This window comes from Orbicella franksi, chromosome 15 (genome assembly GCF_964199315.1).
Source record: "Orbicella franksi chromosome 15, jaOrbFran1.1, whole genome shotgun sequence".
In the NCBI taxonomy this organism is placed as follows: domain Eukaryota; kingdom Metazoa; phylum Cnidaria; class Anthozoa; order Scleractinia; family Merulinidae; genus Orbicella; species Orbicella franksi.
Genome location: NC_138159.1, coordinates 4,314,142 through 4,332,370, shown reverse-complemented (window position 1 = coordinate 4,332,370; position 18,229 = coordinate 4,314,142). Strand labels below are relative to the sequence as shown.

The window sequence follows — 18,229 nt, the reverse complement described above, 5'->3', positions numbered from 1 at the left end:
TGGTTTTATAATTATATACCACACTATTTCAACTTGTTTGTTTTTTTCAAAAGCGAACATGAAGGGCAATTGTGTAAGGATAGATCGTGTGGGTTGGGGCGGATCTAGGGGTGGGAGAGGGGGAGTTAGGTGGGGGGGGGGGGTTCAGTCGAACCCTCTAAATTAAAACAGCTAACGTCATAAACTTGTAATAATCTTAATAAATGCATTCAATCCTTGATGGAATGAAGCTACAACGTTTTCTGTCGCACTGACTCGGCCTCAGAATGCCGGAAATCCAATTAATTTCTGAGAACCTCAAATTTAAAAAAATTCCGACGAAGGATGCCCCCGGCTCTCCACCTCCCCCCCCCCCCCTCCCAACTAGGGACCACCTTCGGCGGTCCATCTAGAGCCCCCTTCTCTAAAATCCTGTATCCGCCCCAGATAGGGTTAATTTTCTTTTTCCACCGGGCTATCCTGGGTTACAATTCATTTTCAGCTGCGTTATGACTTAGTCTTGTTTTCATTGTTTTGTTTCGTTTTTTCCTAGGAATACGAAGAGACGATGATTATCATCGCCTCTTGTCAATACTTGATCCGCATTGCAAGGCGTTTCTTCAAAACCACTGCAATTATCTTAAAATATTGAACATTGTATCCTATGTAGGTAGTATTACTTCTGTTACACAGGCCAAAGTTATCCAAGAGATCACCAGGATAAGAGCCTCTGCTAGCAGGGAAGATGCGTTTAAGAGCTAAGTACCTAATAGACTGCTAGTACAGCTCCTAGAATCACCATCGACGCCTTTAATAACAAAATTGTGACACCGACACAGACAATATTTGCGCCGACGAAAGACTTATGTTACATCATGGTTTCTACTGAACTTTAAACTGAAGCCTATATTTGTATGTTATTGGTAGAACCACGGCTAGACCTGTTTTCTGTTTCGTGGGAGAAATTAAAAAGTTGTGACAGGCCTGCACAACTCCTGTTGCACGAAAATGTGTATTCTTTGTGTAAAACGAGGTTGACTAGTCTATACGACTTCTACGATTCGTGACATTTGTACATTTGCCCTTCCCTGTTCGTTCACTCGACCTTTTATGAAGGGTACTTCATGTTGTGTTATAAGGAGGAACTTAAAGTAGAGTTGAGCCGTTAGACTGTGCTGTGTAAATCTTCGCTGGGGTTAGCACAATTTCACAAACCTTCCTCCACGGCATTGTGCAAGTCACACTCAAGTTATTCCTGGAATTATTCAAGCAAATTTGATACACTTATCAATCAAGATGACCACGCCGCACCAATCAGGAACGCCGTTCGTGGGCGAACGAGTTTTTCAAAATCGAGGGATTTGCGGGCAAGCGTTCCCTCCCTTGCCCCACCACCCCCCGCTTCGTCGCTTTTTGCTCTCGCTCCAATTTACGCGCGGCCAAAATGCGAAAAAGCTCTTCGTACCGGAACGCTTGCTACGCAGAATACGGCGACGTGCAATCAAAGATTTTCACATTTCCTGTTTGCTTTTTTCTCTGTTCAGGTAGGAGGTAAGGCTCTCCATCTATTACAGACTTGAGTTATTTCCGAATTTCTGCTTTATTCTACCAATGAGGTCATAAAATACCCTGGATTTGACATGGACAAAAGATAGAACATTGCTAAGACCACAATTTTAACTTACATCACTTAGAAATACAGTTAAAGGCACTGTTTGTTTTTACAGTTCCGTAATGACCTGATGAAATGCCAGAACGGTTTTCTACAGGTTTGAACAATTCTCCCCTCAATCCTTTAAGCGCCAATAAGCCAAGTGCACATGCAAATATTTCTTTACATATTCTCATTGCTGGTCTCTATACAATCTCATATTTGTAGTTGGAAGATTCCGCACATAACATTATATAGAAAATTTGCCCTTTGTGATCACTTGCAAAATTCTCATCTTGTGAATGCTGAATAAAGTATTGACGAGATGAGGAGAAATCTGATATTGATAACAATTTGGTGCTAAAAGGCTAAAAAAAATGATAGACTGAAGATACAGCTGCAAAGGGGCCATGGTTAGAAAAATGCTGATTACTTAGTAACTGCCAAAGTGTAGTTAAAAAAAATGTTGCTATATTCATTATGAAACTCAACAGTGTAACAAGTTTACTTCTTCTTTTTGAGATCTTCAAATCTTCTAGTTAGATCATCGAAGTCCACGTCTTCGCCACCAGCACTGTTTCCCCCTGGGACACTGTCGGGTAAATTCGGTAAATCTGTAGGTACAGCAGGAAGGTCTGGGAAACTGGGCCCTGATGAGGGGCGTGGTGCACTGGGGGCGACGGGCTGATGGGTGGCTGAAAAGAAAAAGACCAGCATGATACTGCATAATCTAATAATAACGAATTGAACATGGTAGAGATATTTAAGGGGAAGCCATTAGCTTTCTAGTAAGGCTCAGCTAAACTGGTAAAAGGAAAATATAGCTAAGTAACAAAGCATGTTTTTACCTGGTGGTGGTGGCCCAGCATTAAAGCTATTGAGAGGCCCCCCTGGGTAGGGGGGTAACTTCTTCTCTGATGGGTAGGTGGGTGGTGGTACTTCTGCCGGTCCTGGTGGGTAGGGTGGGGCACTTCCCTGTTGAGTCAAAGAGCAATGATCAGGCTCTCAGGTCATGTGAATATTTAGGTATGGGATACTTAATATTTACATCCATATAGCCATAATAAGTCGCAATCTATGTACAACTAGACAACTTTTGGCTACCAGTGATTGCAGGCAAGTCCAGTAAGTAGGTTAGGTCTGCATACAAGCCAAGTGGCCCATCAGGCTCAGGCACATTTCTCTGGTTTCTGTAGCATGAAGCGACTAGGAGTATTTCTACTCCCCCTTGGGTGGGATGCTACAAATGTAGTCCAACGCAGGGTTACCCCTCCAGCATTAACTCTACCCGTGCTCATTTATGCACCTGGATGGAGAGATGCACTGTTAGAGTACAGTGTCTTTCCCAAGAATACAACACATGTCCTAGCCAGGACTCAAACCCAGACCCCTCAATCCGGAGGAAAACACACTAACTACAGTCGCCAATGCCACCTCCCATCTAATTAGAGTTACCTGCTATTGCATCAAATTGGAAAAAGCGTTGCCTCTGAAAGAGCATTCAGGGGTTTCATTAATGTTTATAGCGGGAGGGCAACTGGTTTTCACAGACGGGCAAAACTTTTTGAACTCAACTTCTTTGTAAGAAAAACTTTCCTATAGATAGTCAAACCAGGCATGCAAAATCGTCCTCACAGCCCTTAATGAAACTCCTGAGGGTGATGTCTAGATATGCATTGAAAAGGACTAGTTGAGAGAACTCCTATTTGGCAAGTTTATGGACCATCCTTAGTTAATAACTACTGAGTGCAACTCGCACAAACTGACTTACATGTGATGGTGGAGGGTAGGCATACCCCATGCTGCCACCTGTCATAGAAGGAATACTAGGTCCGTCAAAGCCTCCACCGTATCCCTCAAACCCAATGCGTCCTCCACCTCCACCTCCTCCTCCTCCGGAGCTATTATCACCTGGTGGCCTAGGTTTCACATCATCAAGTGGCAATGCACTTTCCTAATATCGAAAAGATTATTAAAAATTTGGCAGCATATTGTTATATGAAGACAAGTAATTGCCATCCAAAGAACATTCTGTTGAAAAGAAGTTTCTGTCAGTTTTCTTTTTTACACCATAAATAATTGAGTGTCTTAATAAGAAAGACATTCGATTCCCGACCACCTATGGTACTTTCTTCCAAGCTTGTTTAGTCAAGGCGGCTGGATATTGGCCCAGTTCTTTTTTTGCATGTTTATGGACCAAGGTTAGTCTAGGCTAGACAGACTTGAGGTCCATAAACATGTAAAAAAAACAAACCAGGCCACTATCTAGCCATCTTGACCAAACACGCTTGGTCAGTAAGAGATTTATTAATAATCATATGGCTTTCAGGGAAATTTTTCCTGCGTGACACAGTGGGTAGCCCCGAGCTTCATCTTGCCCACTCAGGTAGCCAATCACAGCACAGGATTTGGTTCATCTTACCCTCTCACGGAGCTAGCTATTAAAACTGAGTACAAAATGGATTGTTCAGCTGAGAGTCCCGGAAGGATATTGTTTACTTGTACATGTATATGAGGATGATAGGCCTTCTATTTGTTAACAATACTTGTGCAGCACATGCTTTCAGTTATTCAAGTTACAGTATCAGAGTTTGTGATTGTGCCATTTTTTTCGAGACATTTTCACTCATGTAATAAATCTCTTATTAACCAGGCTTGCTTGGGACTGTTCTGGGAGAATATCTGCACTTGGATTGGACGTTGCTAGCCACTCGGTCCATACTGTCAAACCCTGGGCCAATAAGCTCCCAGTATGGCCCTCATGCTCAGTTTATAAGTTATGACACAGTACCTACCTCAATCACAGATGGATCAGGCTCAAAAGCTACATTATGGCTACGAGCAATCTCTATTAAGTAATTCTCCACTAACGTTTTTGGTGGTGGCTGAGGACTCAGTTTTACAATAAGCTATAAATTAAAAAAATAAATTTAAAGTATTAAAGTTATGTCTGATATATTTAGGGTAGGAAAGGCAGGGGTGTGTTGTGATCTTTGTTCATGAAGGACAAAATTTGCCCTTACATGTTCCTTTACCTACTTATAACAATCACCATTTTGTCACAGAATCAGTTTTTAAGGTCATTCCTCGCATTTGCATTGCGCATCCTTACTGTGCATAATTTATGGCGTCATTAGCGCGCGCTTGTGCACGCACATATTGAAAACATGACCGATTTGCCTTGATATTGAGCCCTGTCAGTTGAAAAATGGCTCTAGCTCACCAATGAGTATGGGCACCCCAATTTTTTTCCAGTCGTTGTAATCAACCAATCATAAGCTTTGCGTGAGAAAAGACTGATCTAATTTCTATTGCTGAAAATTGAATAAATGAGAAAAATAGTAAATACACTGTGGTCTTTTCTATTTTGCAGTTGGTAACCATGTCAAGAAATTTGGCTCAAATTTTTAATCAAGGATTTAGCTTTCTGTCTGAATCAAACTTAAACATTTATTTGTGGTCCGATACAATGTATTGACTGTAGTTTAATGCGTGTTCTTATGAGTCCGGGCTTACAAAGATGTTACAATTACTGGGAATGCATTCTTATACTAAGCATTAAATAATGCCAAAATGGGGCATTTTCAATGCCTCACTGCTCCTTAATGAGCATGGGCACCCCCCTTTTTTATTTCAAAATTGAAGTTATCATATGACAAATATTCAGTGGACAAAGTTTGAACAAAAATCTATTGTCACTTTTACTTCAGAGGAATTACCTTAATAGCAGAGAGTTTGAAACCACACTATAAAATGAGCTGAACATTGGACGGGAAATTCACTAAATTTTTCACAGTCCTCATTCACAGCAGTTTCGTCAATTTTGCCACAGGAGGACGCTTATAGGAGAGCAGGGAAGCAGAAAAGAAAGCTTGGCATGGAATTCTTTAATCATATCCGGTTTTAAAGTGGGCAGGTATTGACTCTATGTGTACCCAGACCTGTCCTGTCTTCTAATTATTTATTTAATACATTTTTTAAATTTACAACTTAAGAAATTACTAATTAAAGAAGCTTACTCTTGCATTCACTGTTTCATTGGCATTCATGCTGGCTTCATGAGCAAACTTTTTGCCATACTTCAAGCCCAGCTGGTCAGAAATCTGTTGTGAATTAAAGAGAATGAAATAGGATCACGTTAGTGTAGGCAAACATATAATTTAAATATTTTCCATACTAAGTCTACTGATAATGGTGACAAGACCATACTGAAACATCATGTACTTGCATTTACTTTTCTTTCAATTGATATGTTTCTTTATATCTGCTTCTTATAGCACATACTGGTACATGTAAGTCTACTGAGGACAAATACATAAAAAAATTTATAATAATAGAAAAAAATACAGCTGTCCTGCTAATTCAAATGCGGTTATTTTGAGTTACCTGTTATTCTGAACTCAAAACCATTTCCCTTTGGATTTGACCTTCAGTCATTTACTATAATCTATTGGCTACAAGTATTTTTGAACTTTCACTATTTGGAACTATTTCATAACTTGTTTCCCTTGAGAGTTTCAAATGGCAGGGTTCAACTGTATACTTCTTTACCCAGTCAATCAGTAATAAAACATATGAAAAGTGTAAAAAGTCTCTTGGTGGTCTAAATATCTAGCTACTTGACAAAGGAAAAATCCGAGAATCGTTTACCACTCTTAGCTCTTGAACATCTGATTGCAGGCGTGGTGCAGCCCACATTAATGTTGTTACTGCCTCAACCATTCCTTCATCACAGTATCTGTTGTTAACAAAATAAATACAGATTAATAATTTAATAATGTAAGTTAATGCTTCATGTACATTTACATGTATGAAATTACCAGCAACCCCCAAAATAATAAGGTCGCAGACTGACAGGCGTGAGTGGAATGTTACTCACTGTTGAGTCTCAATCAAACCGAATCTTGCCAGCAGTAAATCAGAGTATAATTCTAGCATCTCCATGGCCTCAACTAAGTAGTCCTCTCTGATGATGTGCTCCACCTTGTGAAAATGCAGGTAAACAAAAAATATTAATATTTGGTTTCTTGTCAGGTATCAGGGGTTTTTATCAAGGGCCGGGCACGGAGCAAAGTGACCGGCTCAATGAGGATGATTTTGCCCATCTCTGATTTGATCATCTATAGGAAAGTTTTTCTTATAAGGAAGCTCAGTTCAAAATGTTTTGCCTTCCTGTGAAAACCAGTTGCCCTCCAGCTGAAAATGTTGATGTCAAACCCCTGAGGTATATATAAAAATTGGCTCTGTCAAACAAGGATCTCTCCTCCAATTCTCAATCTTCCCTTATCTGAAATTAAACCCAAAATGTTCCAATTAAAAACCTAAAGAGTTATTTACATGGTGTCTCCAATCTTGTCCCTGGGGTGTGAGGCCTTTCCCTGGGGGGAAGGGGGAGGGGTAGTGCCCTGGTCTCTAAGTTAACATAACATAACATAACATTTATTATTTGTATTGTGCCTTTTCTATAAAATATTCAAAAGCGCATCACAACAGTAATTAAAAAAGTTGCAGTTTTGGTTCATACTTTCTATAGGCAGAAAACAATGACTTTTAAGATTTTGCCCTCTCCTCTCCCTTGGAATGTCCAATAATACTCTCTGGGGTGGGTAAGGACATTTTCTAGAACCACAGACAGTAACCTCAATCTTAGCAGAGCTATGATAACCAGAATGGAATTGCTTGCATCAAAACTTAACTGTCTTATTAAAAGTGAGAAGATGTGTTTATGTTTCAGGATAACAAGTGAATCAGGCATATTTAAGCAAAGTAGTCTACAGATAAATAGAGTAGAGTTAAATTTTCAAATTGCTTTCCTTGTTTACATTAATTGGAAACACTATGACTTGTAACTTCTTCAGAGAACTAGCAAAGGGGGCCTTGGCGCCACCACAATGTTGTCATTCTCCATAACTGTTGCCACTTTCCATGACAGAGAAAACATTTCGAAATCACCTTCGAGGTGAAAATACAGTACCTTTGAATTCGCATGTATCAAAAAGGGTAGTCTGATAAATTATTCCTCACGAAAGGAAAAAAGGTTTGTTGAGCAATTGTGCATAGTCTCACAGTAAAAAAATATACACAGAATTCAAATGAAGTCTTTAAGATATTCCTAAGTGATTCCCTAAGAAAAATTCACAGATTCAATTGTATAGATGTGTGCGCTTATTAATTTTAAACGTACACTTAACGAAAAGATTTTTTTTACTCACTCTAATTCTTGCTCTTTCCTCTTTGCCATTGTTTATATAGTCAGCAATTTCTCTTCTTGCTTTCAGTGCTAACTCCGCTGTTTATGTAAGATTAAGGGCAGCAAAATTAGGAATCTCTATGCGTTTAAATCTTGCGATGTCTGAATCAATGATTCTTGTTCAGATCACGGGGCGATTTTAGATCGCGCCTGTAAGACTGCTGATATGAAGGAGGAACTGTTTAAAGACTTGATAAAAATGTTTCGTTCAATGAGACGGAGCAACAGTGACGAAATGGCATGAAATAAAAAACAAACTTACTCTTCTTCTTCTCCAATAGTTTCAGTCGGTTAATTGCCAACTTTAAGTTCACCTTTAGTTTCTGCTTGTTAAACCCTGAACCAAGCATGGTCGAGAAAGGAAAATGCAAAGAACGTTTAGCTGTCTCCAAATCGAATAAACTGCGAAGTATGACCTCAGATCAGAGCTAAATATACTAACCCATTTTGAAATGCTGTTCAATCCGCCATGTTCACACTACGTAATATTTCTGTTTTTAGAAACTTACGTTCGTACCCAGTTTTAACGGACGCCAAACTTTCTCTACCGTAGAGAGTAAGGTTTCGGTACTTCATATCGAGGCGAATAAACTTAATTCTATATGGGAGGGGTAACACAAATAATAGAGTTTGTATCATTATAATTGTCCCGACCCTGCTAAGTGACTTTTGATTGGAACGTCAGACCGTAAACAATCGTTGCCTGGAAACGGAAACACATTCAGAGGGTCAGCCATTTTGAACAGTCGGACTTTAAAGCAAGAGGAAATTGTTAGATTTCTCCGAATAAAATGCCTAAAAAAGGAAAGAAAGCAAAAGGAGGAAAAGCAAAGAAAGGAGGGTATGTTGAGTTTGAACTGTAAGCCTATTAATTTGGTACAGCTTTGTATAAAGCTCTTCAGAATTTGTACAATTAGGCTCGACGCAGCTCGCTTTTGCAAGGTTCATTTTTCAGATCATTAACGCTTAGATATATGAAATAGGTTAGGGTGCTATATTAATATAGCCGCCCAGTCTATTTCATGCTATGATAATTGTGACTTAGCATGTATTATCTCAAAAATAATTTTCTACATGTATGCTATTTGTATCAAGAGTTGATTTTATCTATAAGCTTAAGTCTTGAACTTAAGCTTAATTAACTTGTGAGTATTTCAAGTAAGCTTGTTTTAAAACGACATAAAAACATCCTAGGGGTACTCTGTCGAGGGGGGAACATTAAATGTTGTGGGGGTATTCTGTAATCCTTGTACGGCTTTTTTTATCAACTTGACAATATTGATGCTTTGGGCACTCTGGTGGTTAAGTAAGTACAATCCTCCAGTCTACAGCCACATTTTAAGCGTAACAGAGCTTGCTAATCTTAAGATAATTCAAGAACCGCACTTTGAAGAAATTCAGAAACCTAAATTATAAAGTTGAGCCCAGATTTTTTTGTCAACTAAACAGGAAGAAAGGTAAAAAGGAAGGCAAAAAGGCTAAGAAGGAATCAGTTCTCAAAGATGCCATCGCTAATGCAAAGTTGTGGGAGACTAAGTTGGAAGCTGTGGAAAAGTCCCGCCAGGAATACAGGTAATTGACATATCAGAGATACATTGGAAGCCTAAAATTAATCTCAGTAGCAATATGTACATAATGCTGACAAGGTGAAAATCTTAACTGACTTTCACTTGGGTTGATCTATGGACTACATGTATACATGTATGTACCGTTTTGTTGTTTTCCTGATCTAGAGAATTGAGCTTCAAAGTTTTCATTATTGTTTGGTTTACAATTTACCGCATCATACCTTTACTCCTGCTGGCCATTGTGTTTTTTAACAGAGACAATGCTAAACGCTTGGTGTATGAGAATGATATGCTACAGATGCAGATGTCGAGCACTGAAAGAGACACCCTAGATGTCATATCCTACCTCAAGCAAGAAGACGGCAAGAAAGATGAGCAGGTACACCAAATTGGATATAAAATGTCAAATTATATGCACATGTATACAGGTATCTATGTACATTCTAGCAGTCTCATCAAGGACATATTTTGTTATGGTAGGTTTCCAAGCTTCAGCAAGCTCTCAAAGAGGTGAAGAGGGAGGCACGAAAAGAACGGCAAGCTCTTGTGAGTATGAAAATTACCAGTCCATTTTAAGTCTGCGTAAAGAATTGTGTGTATTGTTTGCCCACAGATATTTGCCTTTAATGGTTTACATGTGAATGCACAAATTTGGAAACTACATATTAACTAATCAACCAAAAAAAAAATTCCTTTTGAGAATGAGATCCTTTGAAGAGAACATACAAAAGCAAGTATGCAACTCCTTTGTTAACTTCAATACATGCGCCATCAGGAAATAACTTAACAAAGGTCTTCTTGAGAGCTTTCTAATGGACTCTATTAAGGAACTGTTGAAAATTGGACTGTAAGGGTACATGTACATGTAGAACTGACACTTGGTAAACAGACCACTGGCTGAAAATCTAGCACTAACTATAATTTCACCTACACTGGCTTTAGCCTGCTTGGGGAGGTTTTGTTTGAGACCACTTGTATTATGTGTTTTTGTTCCCGGCCTGTGGACTTACCTTGTCTGTAGACTTTTGAGAATTAGATTGGCAGTTTATATCAGTCTTGTTGCTACAGTTTTGCATTCATCATACGAGGATCACTGTAGGTGAAGATTGGTAATTACCAGAGAGAACACACCCCTTATCTAGTAGTCTTTTAGCTGTCCCAGTGTATCAGCTGGCAGCCACTTTTGACCTAGTAATTACGTAACCCGCCCACACCAACCTTTGCGTTTTATATTTATTGGTCTTGTCTCTCATTCTACTAATCAATAAACTTTGTTGCACAGACATTGCAGTCTGTGCTTGATGTCATAAGTAATTACAGTACATGTCTTGAATGTATGCAGTAGGCAATATATATACTACTGGTAATAATGTGTTATTAAATACCGTTGTACTTTAAACAATGTAAATTTATTAGACATTACACAGATTAATGCAAGACTCAATACAAGAAATCTTTAGAATGATTATTTGAGTCAATTGACCATCAAGTTTAAATATTATTTATAATAACTTTTACTACTAGGTGGATGAGTATTCACAACAGATTCACCAACTTCAAGAATCCTTGGCAGAGAAGACTAATGAGGTGAAGATTTAACTGATCCTACATGTAGCTTGCAGGGTTGTAGCTGAGAAAATAGTCTTATGGCTAAGGTTTTCATTGAGCTGGTCACCATTTTTTTCACGAGAGACCTGGAGCAAAATGTTTGTCCCCAATCTTTCGCAATGCCTTGAATGTGGGGCTACCAAGTTTCCAGTTCACAAGATGGCGGACACAGTATATGGAATGAGAACATGCCTAAAGGAGAAAGTCACCCCCCAAAAAACGTAAATTTTTCGTCAAGGCTAATAAAAACCTTGCACTAAGTTTAGCCACTGACCGAAGTTTCAGCTTGTAAAGTGCAGGTTTTCCTTGTGAAATTCGTCTCCAAAGAAGCCCAAAATTTGAACATCGTTGCCGCCATTTTGAACAGTACTCAGCAGCCAGGCTGCGCTTTCATGACATCATTCCATCTGAGAGATTCTGTCCAAATGGCTTCCAAAGAGCCTTTTAACTACCACTCTGAGTTATGGCTGCTCGTGAGCCACATTATTTTGATGCCAAACATGCTCCAACTCTGAAATGATAGCACTGAAGATAGCATAAGATAAACTCACAGGAGTCTCCCTGTATGTAGGGAGGAGTAGTTCAGTGGTTAGACTTTAGAGCATCTTACCTGTGTACAAGTTGTGGGATTCTCCTGTGGTTTTAATTTTTTTTGTATGTAATTTTCATTTATTCATTATTAAGGTCAAACTGATGCAATCTGAGCTAAAGCTTGTCAAGGAATTCAGAAGAAAGAGAGCACAAATGCAAAGGGAGCTTGATGAGGTACGTTATTAATATTAGCGGGAGTCCTACAGTTCTAAAGCTAATCATTTGTCGTGTATGTACATGTATGTGCCATATGATTGTTATTACACAGATAAAGAGGAAAGGAAAAAAAACTGTGACAGTCATGATTTTTTGGGGGAAGATTAGCACCTTGTTGCACATTTTAAAATTTGCACAAGAGTGTGTTGGTCTCAAAAATCAGATCAGTCTGTTGCACTTTTTTGTACTTAGATTTACTTTGCAGCATTTGGAAACTTACACAATGTATTTCATCAGTGTAATGTGGGATTTTTCAATTTCTTCTTCACTGTCACCTCACGGAGGAGGCAATGTGTAGCACAGTGAAGCTTGCTTTACACTATTTTCTTAGTTATCCTATTACATTGTACATCTGTAGAGTGACATGACCTCAGCTCATTACTCCTGTCTGAAATAAAGCAACAGTGAATTGAATTTGATGTTAACGCTATAGCAATCAGCATTGAGCCAATAAAAATAGAGCTAATGTAATACAGGTTCAATTATTACATGACTGTATGACACCATTTCTCCGTGCGCTTTCCTCATCAGATAAAGGAAAACATGTTTGCTACTGAAAGACACCATAAGGACACTTTGCAGCAAATGGAACACAAGTTTTTTGAAGAAAAAGTTCGACTTCAGCAAGAAGCAAGTAAAAAGATTGCAGAGCTTGCAGAGAGAGCACACTCTGAGGCAATCAGGTGAGTAATGTTAGAACTCGCACATGTACAGTAAATCGTGTCTAGAGCAAATTTCCCTTAAGTGCGAAAACTGCATGTACATGTAACTAGCGGTAGTTCACATTTGCTTTGTTTTATAAATTCTAATTGAAATATTTTCCACTTTGTCAGCCAGTCAGAAGTAAAACCAAAACCAATAGTCAGACACATTTCCCTCCACTCAGTGTTTTGCTTTTAATAAGCTACATCTTATTGTACATACATGTACATGTAATAAGTATGTTCTTGGAAATTTGATTGGTTCTCTGGATTGTTTTTGTCCTTTATGATTGGCCAGAGGGATACTAAATTGAAAACCGCTCTATCGACATTGTTTTTAAGATTTGTATTCATGTGTTATGTGAGGAAAAAAAACCTAGATTAGGAAACATAATTGACTTAATTTTCGATATACTCAATTTTATACATGTACTATTCAATACTTCAAGTTATATGTATCAAAGACCGCTTCTGACCACATTTCCAAACACTGAAAATAAAGTTGAAAATGCCACAGGTAGCGGGATATTTTTGACGAACTTCGAGATGTTTGGAAATGTGGTCAAACACTGTCTTGAGCGTTTGATATATCTCCCCAACTGAAATTAAAACAAACGAGAAAACGAAGAAATAAAATCGTAAAAATCCAGACTAATTAACACCGTCACAGTTTTGGTTTCCTGTGTTGAAACTTGTTGAATTATTAATACGTTTGAGAAAGAATTTTCTTTGTTTTGGTTTCGGTTTTGTTTCAGTTTTGTTTTAACAGACTAAAGAGAGTTTGCTTGTTTGTTTTTTCAGTAATTTGGACGAGACAACACGATCTGTATACAAGGAGAACGTCAGACTAAATGCTGCGCTAGATTTTCACTTGAAAGAAGGACAGGAACTAAAAAAGGTTTGTTTGTTCTCAGTCGCAAAGAACTTCTAGTTATCTTTAACGACGTACAGTGAAATCCCAATTTATTGAACAATAGGGAAATGAAAATTGGTTCTGGAAATCGAGAGTTTTGGAAAAATTTGGGGTAAATTGCGTTTACAACTCAACAACAACAACATTTCTTTACACCAAAAAGGAAAGAAGATTAGAATAATTTGAAGAGTTTATAAATATGGTATTGGCTTTCTTTAACAACCATAAGGGTAAAGAAAATAGGTAGCTATCTATAGAATACAATTAATAAACAATTTACGGTCATGTGTATTAAATTCAAAGCAAAAGTAACTTAATAAATAGAGATATAAACATGTGCAACAAAGGTACAAGCCAATATTACGACCTATTGGGGCAAAGGAACAAAAACTGTTTCCAATAACAGGAGAATCGAAAAAACGATGGCTTGGAGAGTTGGGATTAGACGGCATTTTATATTTTTCTCTCTGAAGAAGATTCAGTTTATAAATAATTTGGTTTCTTTCTTTGTTTTCGTAAAGGAAAAAGAAATCATGGACGCAAAGACGGGTGATCTGTTGTCTGAGAAGGTATGGTTTTTAAACGATTTTGACTATCAGTTGTAATAGACTGCCAGAGATCTCTTTTCTTTCCCAGCGTTGGACGAAATACGCGAATACGAAGCAAAACAAGTCAAGACCGGGAACAAATGGTGCGGAAATTTCCTCGGAAAAGTCTCAATGAAATCCGGAAGTTGTTGAATTTCCGAAAAGCGAACCATGCAACCGAAAAATTTCGGAATTTTCGGGAGAAAAATAAAATGGAACGGAAATTTCCGTTAAGAAAGGTCGGAAAATTTGACCATACCTCGTGAGGTTGTACTCTTCTAATAATTCAGGAAAATGGTGTTCCTAATGTCACTGACAATTTTCGAATGGAAAGCGCTCATTTTAGGATGGGTTTTGTTTTGTATCTGACTGGCCTGGAAGCAACGACGTGCAAGCTAAAATTGGTAAAAAAAACATGCTAGCTGCGAAGTTGGGTTTTAGTTTCAGTTGCTTATACAGAGTACAGCATTATACCCTGATATCTTTTAAGACAATGTCAATCTCATCGAAACTATCATCAATTTATTATTTTTGTCTGTGTTTCTCTACATCTAGGAACTGAACGGCATGATTGTGCAAGAGAAAATTGTGGAGAGTAAACATCAGAAAAAACAAATTGCAGAGGTATTTACATTTGACGAATTTCCTCTTCACTTTTGACGAACGATGATCTTTTATCGAGAGAAGATGGCCGTACTCCAAGGGGAGAAGAATCAGATTGCGGAAAAATCTAAAATTTAAGGAGGCCATGTGACATATGCAAAGAAATATGTGGTCTTCCCAGATCTGTGCGTTTTGAATTTGACAATACTGTAGTTGAATCAAACGCAGAACTATGTTACTGTAGCTAAGTAGAAATGTTGACCTTTCTCCATAAAGTAACTGTACTGGTTTGTCCTCATACACGTAGCTTCAAGAAAAGGTCAAGACGTTGGAAAAATCCTTAAGTCACGTGGTGCGTGAGTTCGAGGCCGAACGAGCGAGCCTGGTACAGAAGTCTGAGGATGAAACTCGAAACTGCAGGTGAAAGATTTTTCACGTATCAGCTAACAAATGACATATCCGCAGATCACTCCTGTGAGGGTCTGGATGGGGTTAACTGACAGTTGAGAATTTGCCAAAATTTTTATGTCATTTTGTTAACCGGAAAGCTCACAACAAGGCTGAAACTTTTAATGAAGCTGATAGCTGAGACTACAACATCGCCATTCTGACTCTCCTCCGTCATTTTTTTATATTTATAAAAGTACTACGCTGTCTCCACAAGTAGTTAAAGTGATATAGAACGGTTTTTAATTGAGTGTTGTAAAACCAAAACCAGAGTAATCACTCTAGCCAATCACAAATGACACAGGCAGTACAGTGAACCAATCAAAACTCGAAGCAATGACATGAAGCTGACGCAAAGCGCGGGAAAACGTGTGCGAGAGAGTCACCATTGGTTTTGGTTTTACTTGTGATTGGATGAAAAAGTGGCGCGAGTTTTTTAAGCCAATCGTGTAGCGCAGTGATACAAAAACGAATAAGTTTTCGGCACTCAAATGAAAACCGCTTTAAAGTGTTAAAACTACATTAGCTGTAACGTATTGCTTTCGTATTTGTTGCAGAGCTGAAATTTCGCGGTTGCAAAGAATAGTGGAGCTTAAAACAAAGGAGATGAACCGTGTCAAGAGATTGGCGAAGACCATCTTAGATCAGGTGAGAAGAGGTAGACCCTGATTTAAAAACAGGAAAGAGTATGTTTTTTTTCTTAGGTATTTAAGTAGGGAAGTAAGTGGAAAACTGAAGTGATGATACAGTCGTACGAAGTGACCTGAGGTAAACTTTCAGTACTCAGTACGTAAAGTTTACCTTACGTCTCTTTGTCGATGATTTACACGTGAATGAATGCATAATGAAGGAATGAATGAATTAACTTTATTAACGTCTCAGAGGTATTTAGCTTATGCAGTTAATTGTGGACGCTGATGACGTTAAAGTAGAGTATATAATTTATTTCCAATAAGATGACAATAAATTTACCATGTTTAAATTAGAAAAATTAGAAGAAGAGTAAGATATTGAAATTTATTTCTAAAATTACAAATGCAATAAACTACTGAGGAATAAAAGTTAAAGTAACAGGTATCGAGGAGTACATAGGTGACAATTAGAACACGCATCCTTCATAACAACATCGAAATGTGTATCTCTTACACTGTTTCTAAAATTAACGATAGTAAAACTAGTCTAGTACACTGTTCCTACTTCAGATGTCTTTGAAATGTTAGAGATTTTTATACGTTTATTTTCTTTTGAAGTTTCTTCTATACACGACGTCACAAACTTGAACTTAAAAAGCTGTCGTGTCGAAATTCAGCTGGGCTATTCTTCCTTACCCCATCCTATACTTTCGAAACAGTACTATCGCGCTTACTGGAGCCGCAAGACGTTCTTCTGTGGTAACTGGTTTAGTTTCAGTTTTGTATGTAGCTGTCAGACATTTAACCACATTTTCTATCAAGTAACATTTCTGTATAATTCTGTATTTTTAGAGAACTGAAGTCGAGCAGTTTTTCTTGGATTCACTGGAGTACGTTAAAAATGAAATCGTCAGAAATAGGTACATTTGTTTTGCTTATATTATGCTGGGGATCTTCCCCTTTTAGGTTTCTCTTACCACTACCGTTGCTTACGGCTTTGCAAAGAAAACTTTGACATCTTTTTGTTGACTGAATTTTTTGTTTTAATGCAATTTTGGGTGAATTCTCCGGAATAAAAATAATGGAAAACATTTCCTACTCGTGTTGGTGACAGGACCTTATACGAGCATATTCTTCACAGGTCATCGATTCTTTATAGCTTTTTAATTAATTTATTAATTAATTAATCAATTTATTTATTTATTTGTCAATTTTGAAAAATTCGATAAGAGTTTTCTCTCGAAGTTGAGTACTTCGGATATTCAAACAGAAAGTCAATTTCGCCTTTGAAATCATTTAATTTACAAAAAAAAAAAAAATGCGTGGTTGACCGTACTCGATCGTAAGTTTGTTCCATTGTAACTATTGTACCTCATAGTACAGAAAAAAAAAAAGAAGAGAAAGAAAGAAAATAGCTTTACAGTTGATTCAGGAAATGTCGATTTCCTCCGTAGAGTCCAATATCGAAAAGATGCCCAAAACGCTTACCAACAGCGCATGCTCGAGGCTCACGCTGGTCAAGGTGATTTTCCGCGCGTGAGAACTTTCCGCCAATTAGACAGTAGTACGAACAACGTGTTCGACGATCTGAAGGAAGCCGAGCGGTGGACTGGGGTCCAGGGAAAAGTCGACATGGCCGAACTTACCTGGGAACAACGTGAGCGCATTCTGAGATTGATGTTTGCGAAGATGAATGGGTTTAAAGAAAAAAGGTTTGATGTTTGTTTGTCATACTCTTTATGACAGTTTTTGTTTGTGTTTTTTTTTTTCCTGAACCATACTTAGTATGTTTTGTTCGAAATTATGGCAGACCAAGTTACATGTACAGTGTAGGTCAAGCAATGACTGCGAACAAGCTGATCGTACGCCTAAATCATATTTTAAAACGATAGAGAACTCGCGAAAGAAAAATTAGGAAGTTAAAAGGAGTAGTACAGACCATTACAACTGTGAAATAACAATAATAATAATAATAATAATAATAATAATAATAATAATAATAATAAACACTTTGGCATACAGCAGTTACAGTACCGAGAGATGTCTAGAGAAACAGTCAGAATTAAGTTCATAGCTTAATTTTTTCCCTTTTTTCCATCTCTAGATCCAAGGTACCTGCTCTGGAGCCTTCGCCTCCAGATGTTCAGTCGAAAGCCCTGTCAAATGCAGGCGAGCTAACACAGGAAGCACTGCGAGACAACACCTTCCTTACGCAACAAGACGTAACTGCCCCCTCACTCCCTGCGGCTCTTCCACCCATGTCTGGTACCCAGTCTTCGGCGGCGGGGACCGTCAGTTGAAACCGTGGTGTAACTGGGCACAGAGAACTTTGTACATAGGAAATCCTGTCTATTGATGTGAATTTTAATAGCTGTATATGGTTAGACTTGTATCAATGTATGGTACCGGTGTGAATAAAGATAGTTTTTCTTTTTTTTTATGGAAAGAGATTTTCACTTCTCAAACTCATTAGTAATCCATCA

At 38.1% G+C, this 18,229-nt stretch overlaps 2 protein-coding genes across 4 annotated transcripts; one reads left to right on the top strand and one right to left on the bottom strand.

Annotated features, from left to right (window-relative positions):
• Positions 1–1,560: 1,560 nt before the first annotated feature.
• Positions 1,561–8,369, bottom strand: LOC145469774 (IST1 homolog). Of its 3 annotated transcripts, XM_081453579.1 has the most exons (10): positions 8,323–8,369; positions 8,143–8,217; positions 7,843–7,919; positions 6,510–6,613; positions 6,281–6,368; positions 5,650–5,733; positions 4,426–4,539; positions 3,402–3,584; positions 2,479–2,605; positions 1,561–2,325 (listed from the first exon to the last, which is right to left on the bottom strand). In XM_081453579.1, the coding sequence occupies exons 1-10, from the start codon at positions 8,324–8,326 to the stop codon at positions 2,135–2,137; spliced, it is 1,047 nt and encodes a 348-aa protein (XP_081309705.1). In that variant the 5' UTR covers positions 8,327–8,369; the 3' UTR covers positions 1,561–2,134. The 3 variants fall into 3 exon arrangements, with proteins under 3 accessions (XP_081309705.1, XP_081309704.1, XP_081309706.1); XM_081453578.1 differs by lacking the exon at positions 8,323–8,369 and having other exon boundaries at positions 8,143–8,245; XM_081453580.1 differs by lacking the exon at positions 8,323–8,369 and having other exon boundaries at positions 5,650–5,721; positions 8,143–8,245.
• Positions 8,370–8,458: 89 nt separating this feature from the next.
• On the top strand, positions 8,459–18,183 carry LOC145469753 (basal body-orientation factor 1-like). Its single transcript, XM_081453547.1, has 15 exons — positions 8,459–8,721; positions 9,330–9,452; positions 9,704–9,827; positions 9,929–9,994; positions 10,973–11,035; positions 11,741–11,821; positions 12,395–12,546; positions 13,366–13,462; positions 13,999–14,046; positions 14,620–14,688; positions 14,975–15,087; positions 15,672–15,762; positions 16,599–16,666; positions 17,201–17,458; positions 17,851–18,183. The coding sequence occupies exons 1-15, from the start codon at positions 8,672–8,674 to the stop codon at positions 18,044–18,046; spliced, it is 1,599 nt and encodes a 532-aa protein (XP_081309673.1). The 5' UTR covers positions 8,459–8,671; the 3' UTR covers positions 18,047–18,183.
• Positions 18,184–18,229: the final 46 nt, after the last annotated feature.

Bases quoted from the DNA above. Each gene is read 5' to 3' on its own strand.
- LOC145469774 (XM_081453578.1), bottom strand. From the start codon at position 8,230: ATGCTTGGTTCAGGGTTTAACAAGCAGAAACTAAAGGTGAACTTAAAG. The intron at 6,614-7,842 runs GTGAGTAAAAAA...CATTTTCACAAG, and splicing joins AGGAAAGAGCAAGAATTAGA to GTGGAGCACATCATCAGAGA. The intron at 4,540-5,649 runs GTAAGCTTCTTT...TTTAATTTATAG, and splicing joins ATGAAACAGTGAATGCAAGA to CTTATTGTAAAACTGAGTCC.
- LOC145469753 (XM_081453547.1), top strand. From the start codon at position 8,672: ATGCCTAAAAAAGGAAAGAAAGCAAAAGGAGGAAAAGCAAAGAAAGGA. The intron at 8,722-9,329 runs GTATGTTGAGTT...TCAACTAAACAG, and splicing joins GGAAAAGCAAAGAAAGGAGG to GAAGAAAGGTAAAAAGGAAG. The intron at 14,689-14,974 runs GTATTTACATTT...TCATACACGTAG, and splicing joins AGAAAAAACAAATTGCAGAG to CTTCAAGAAAAGGTCAAGAC.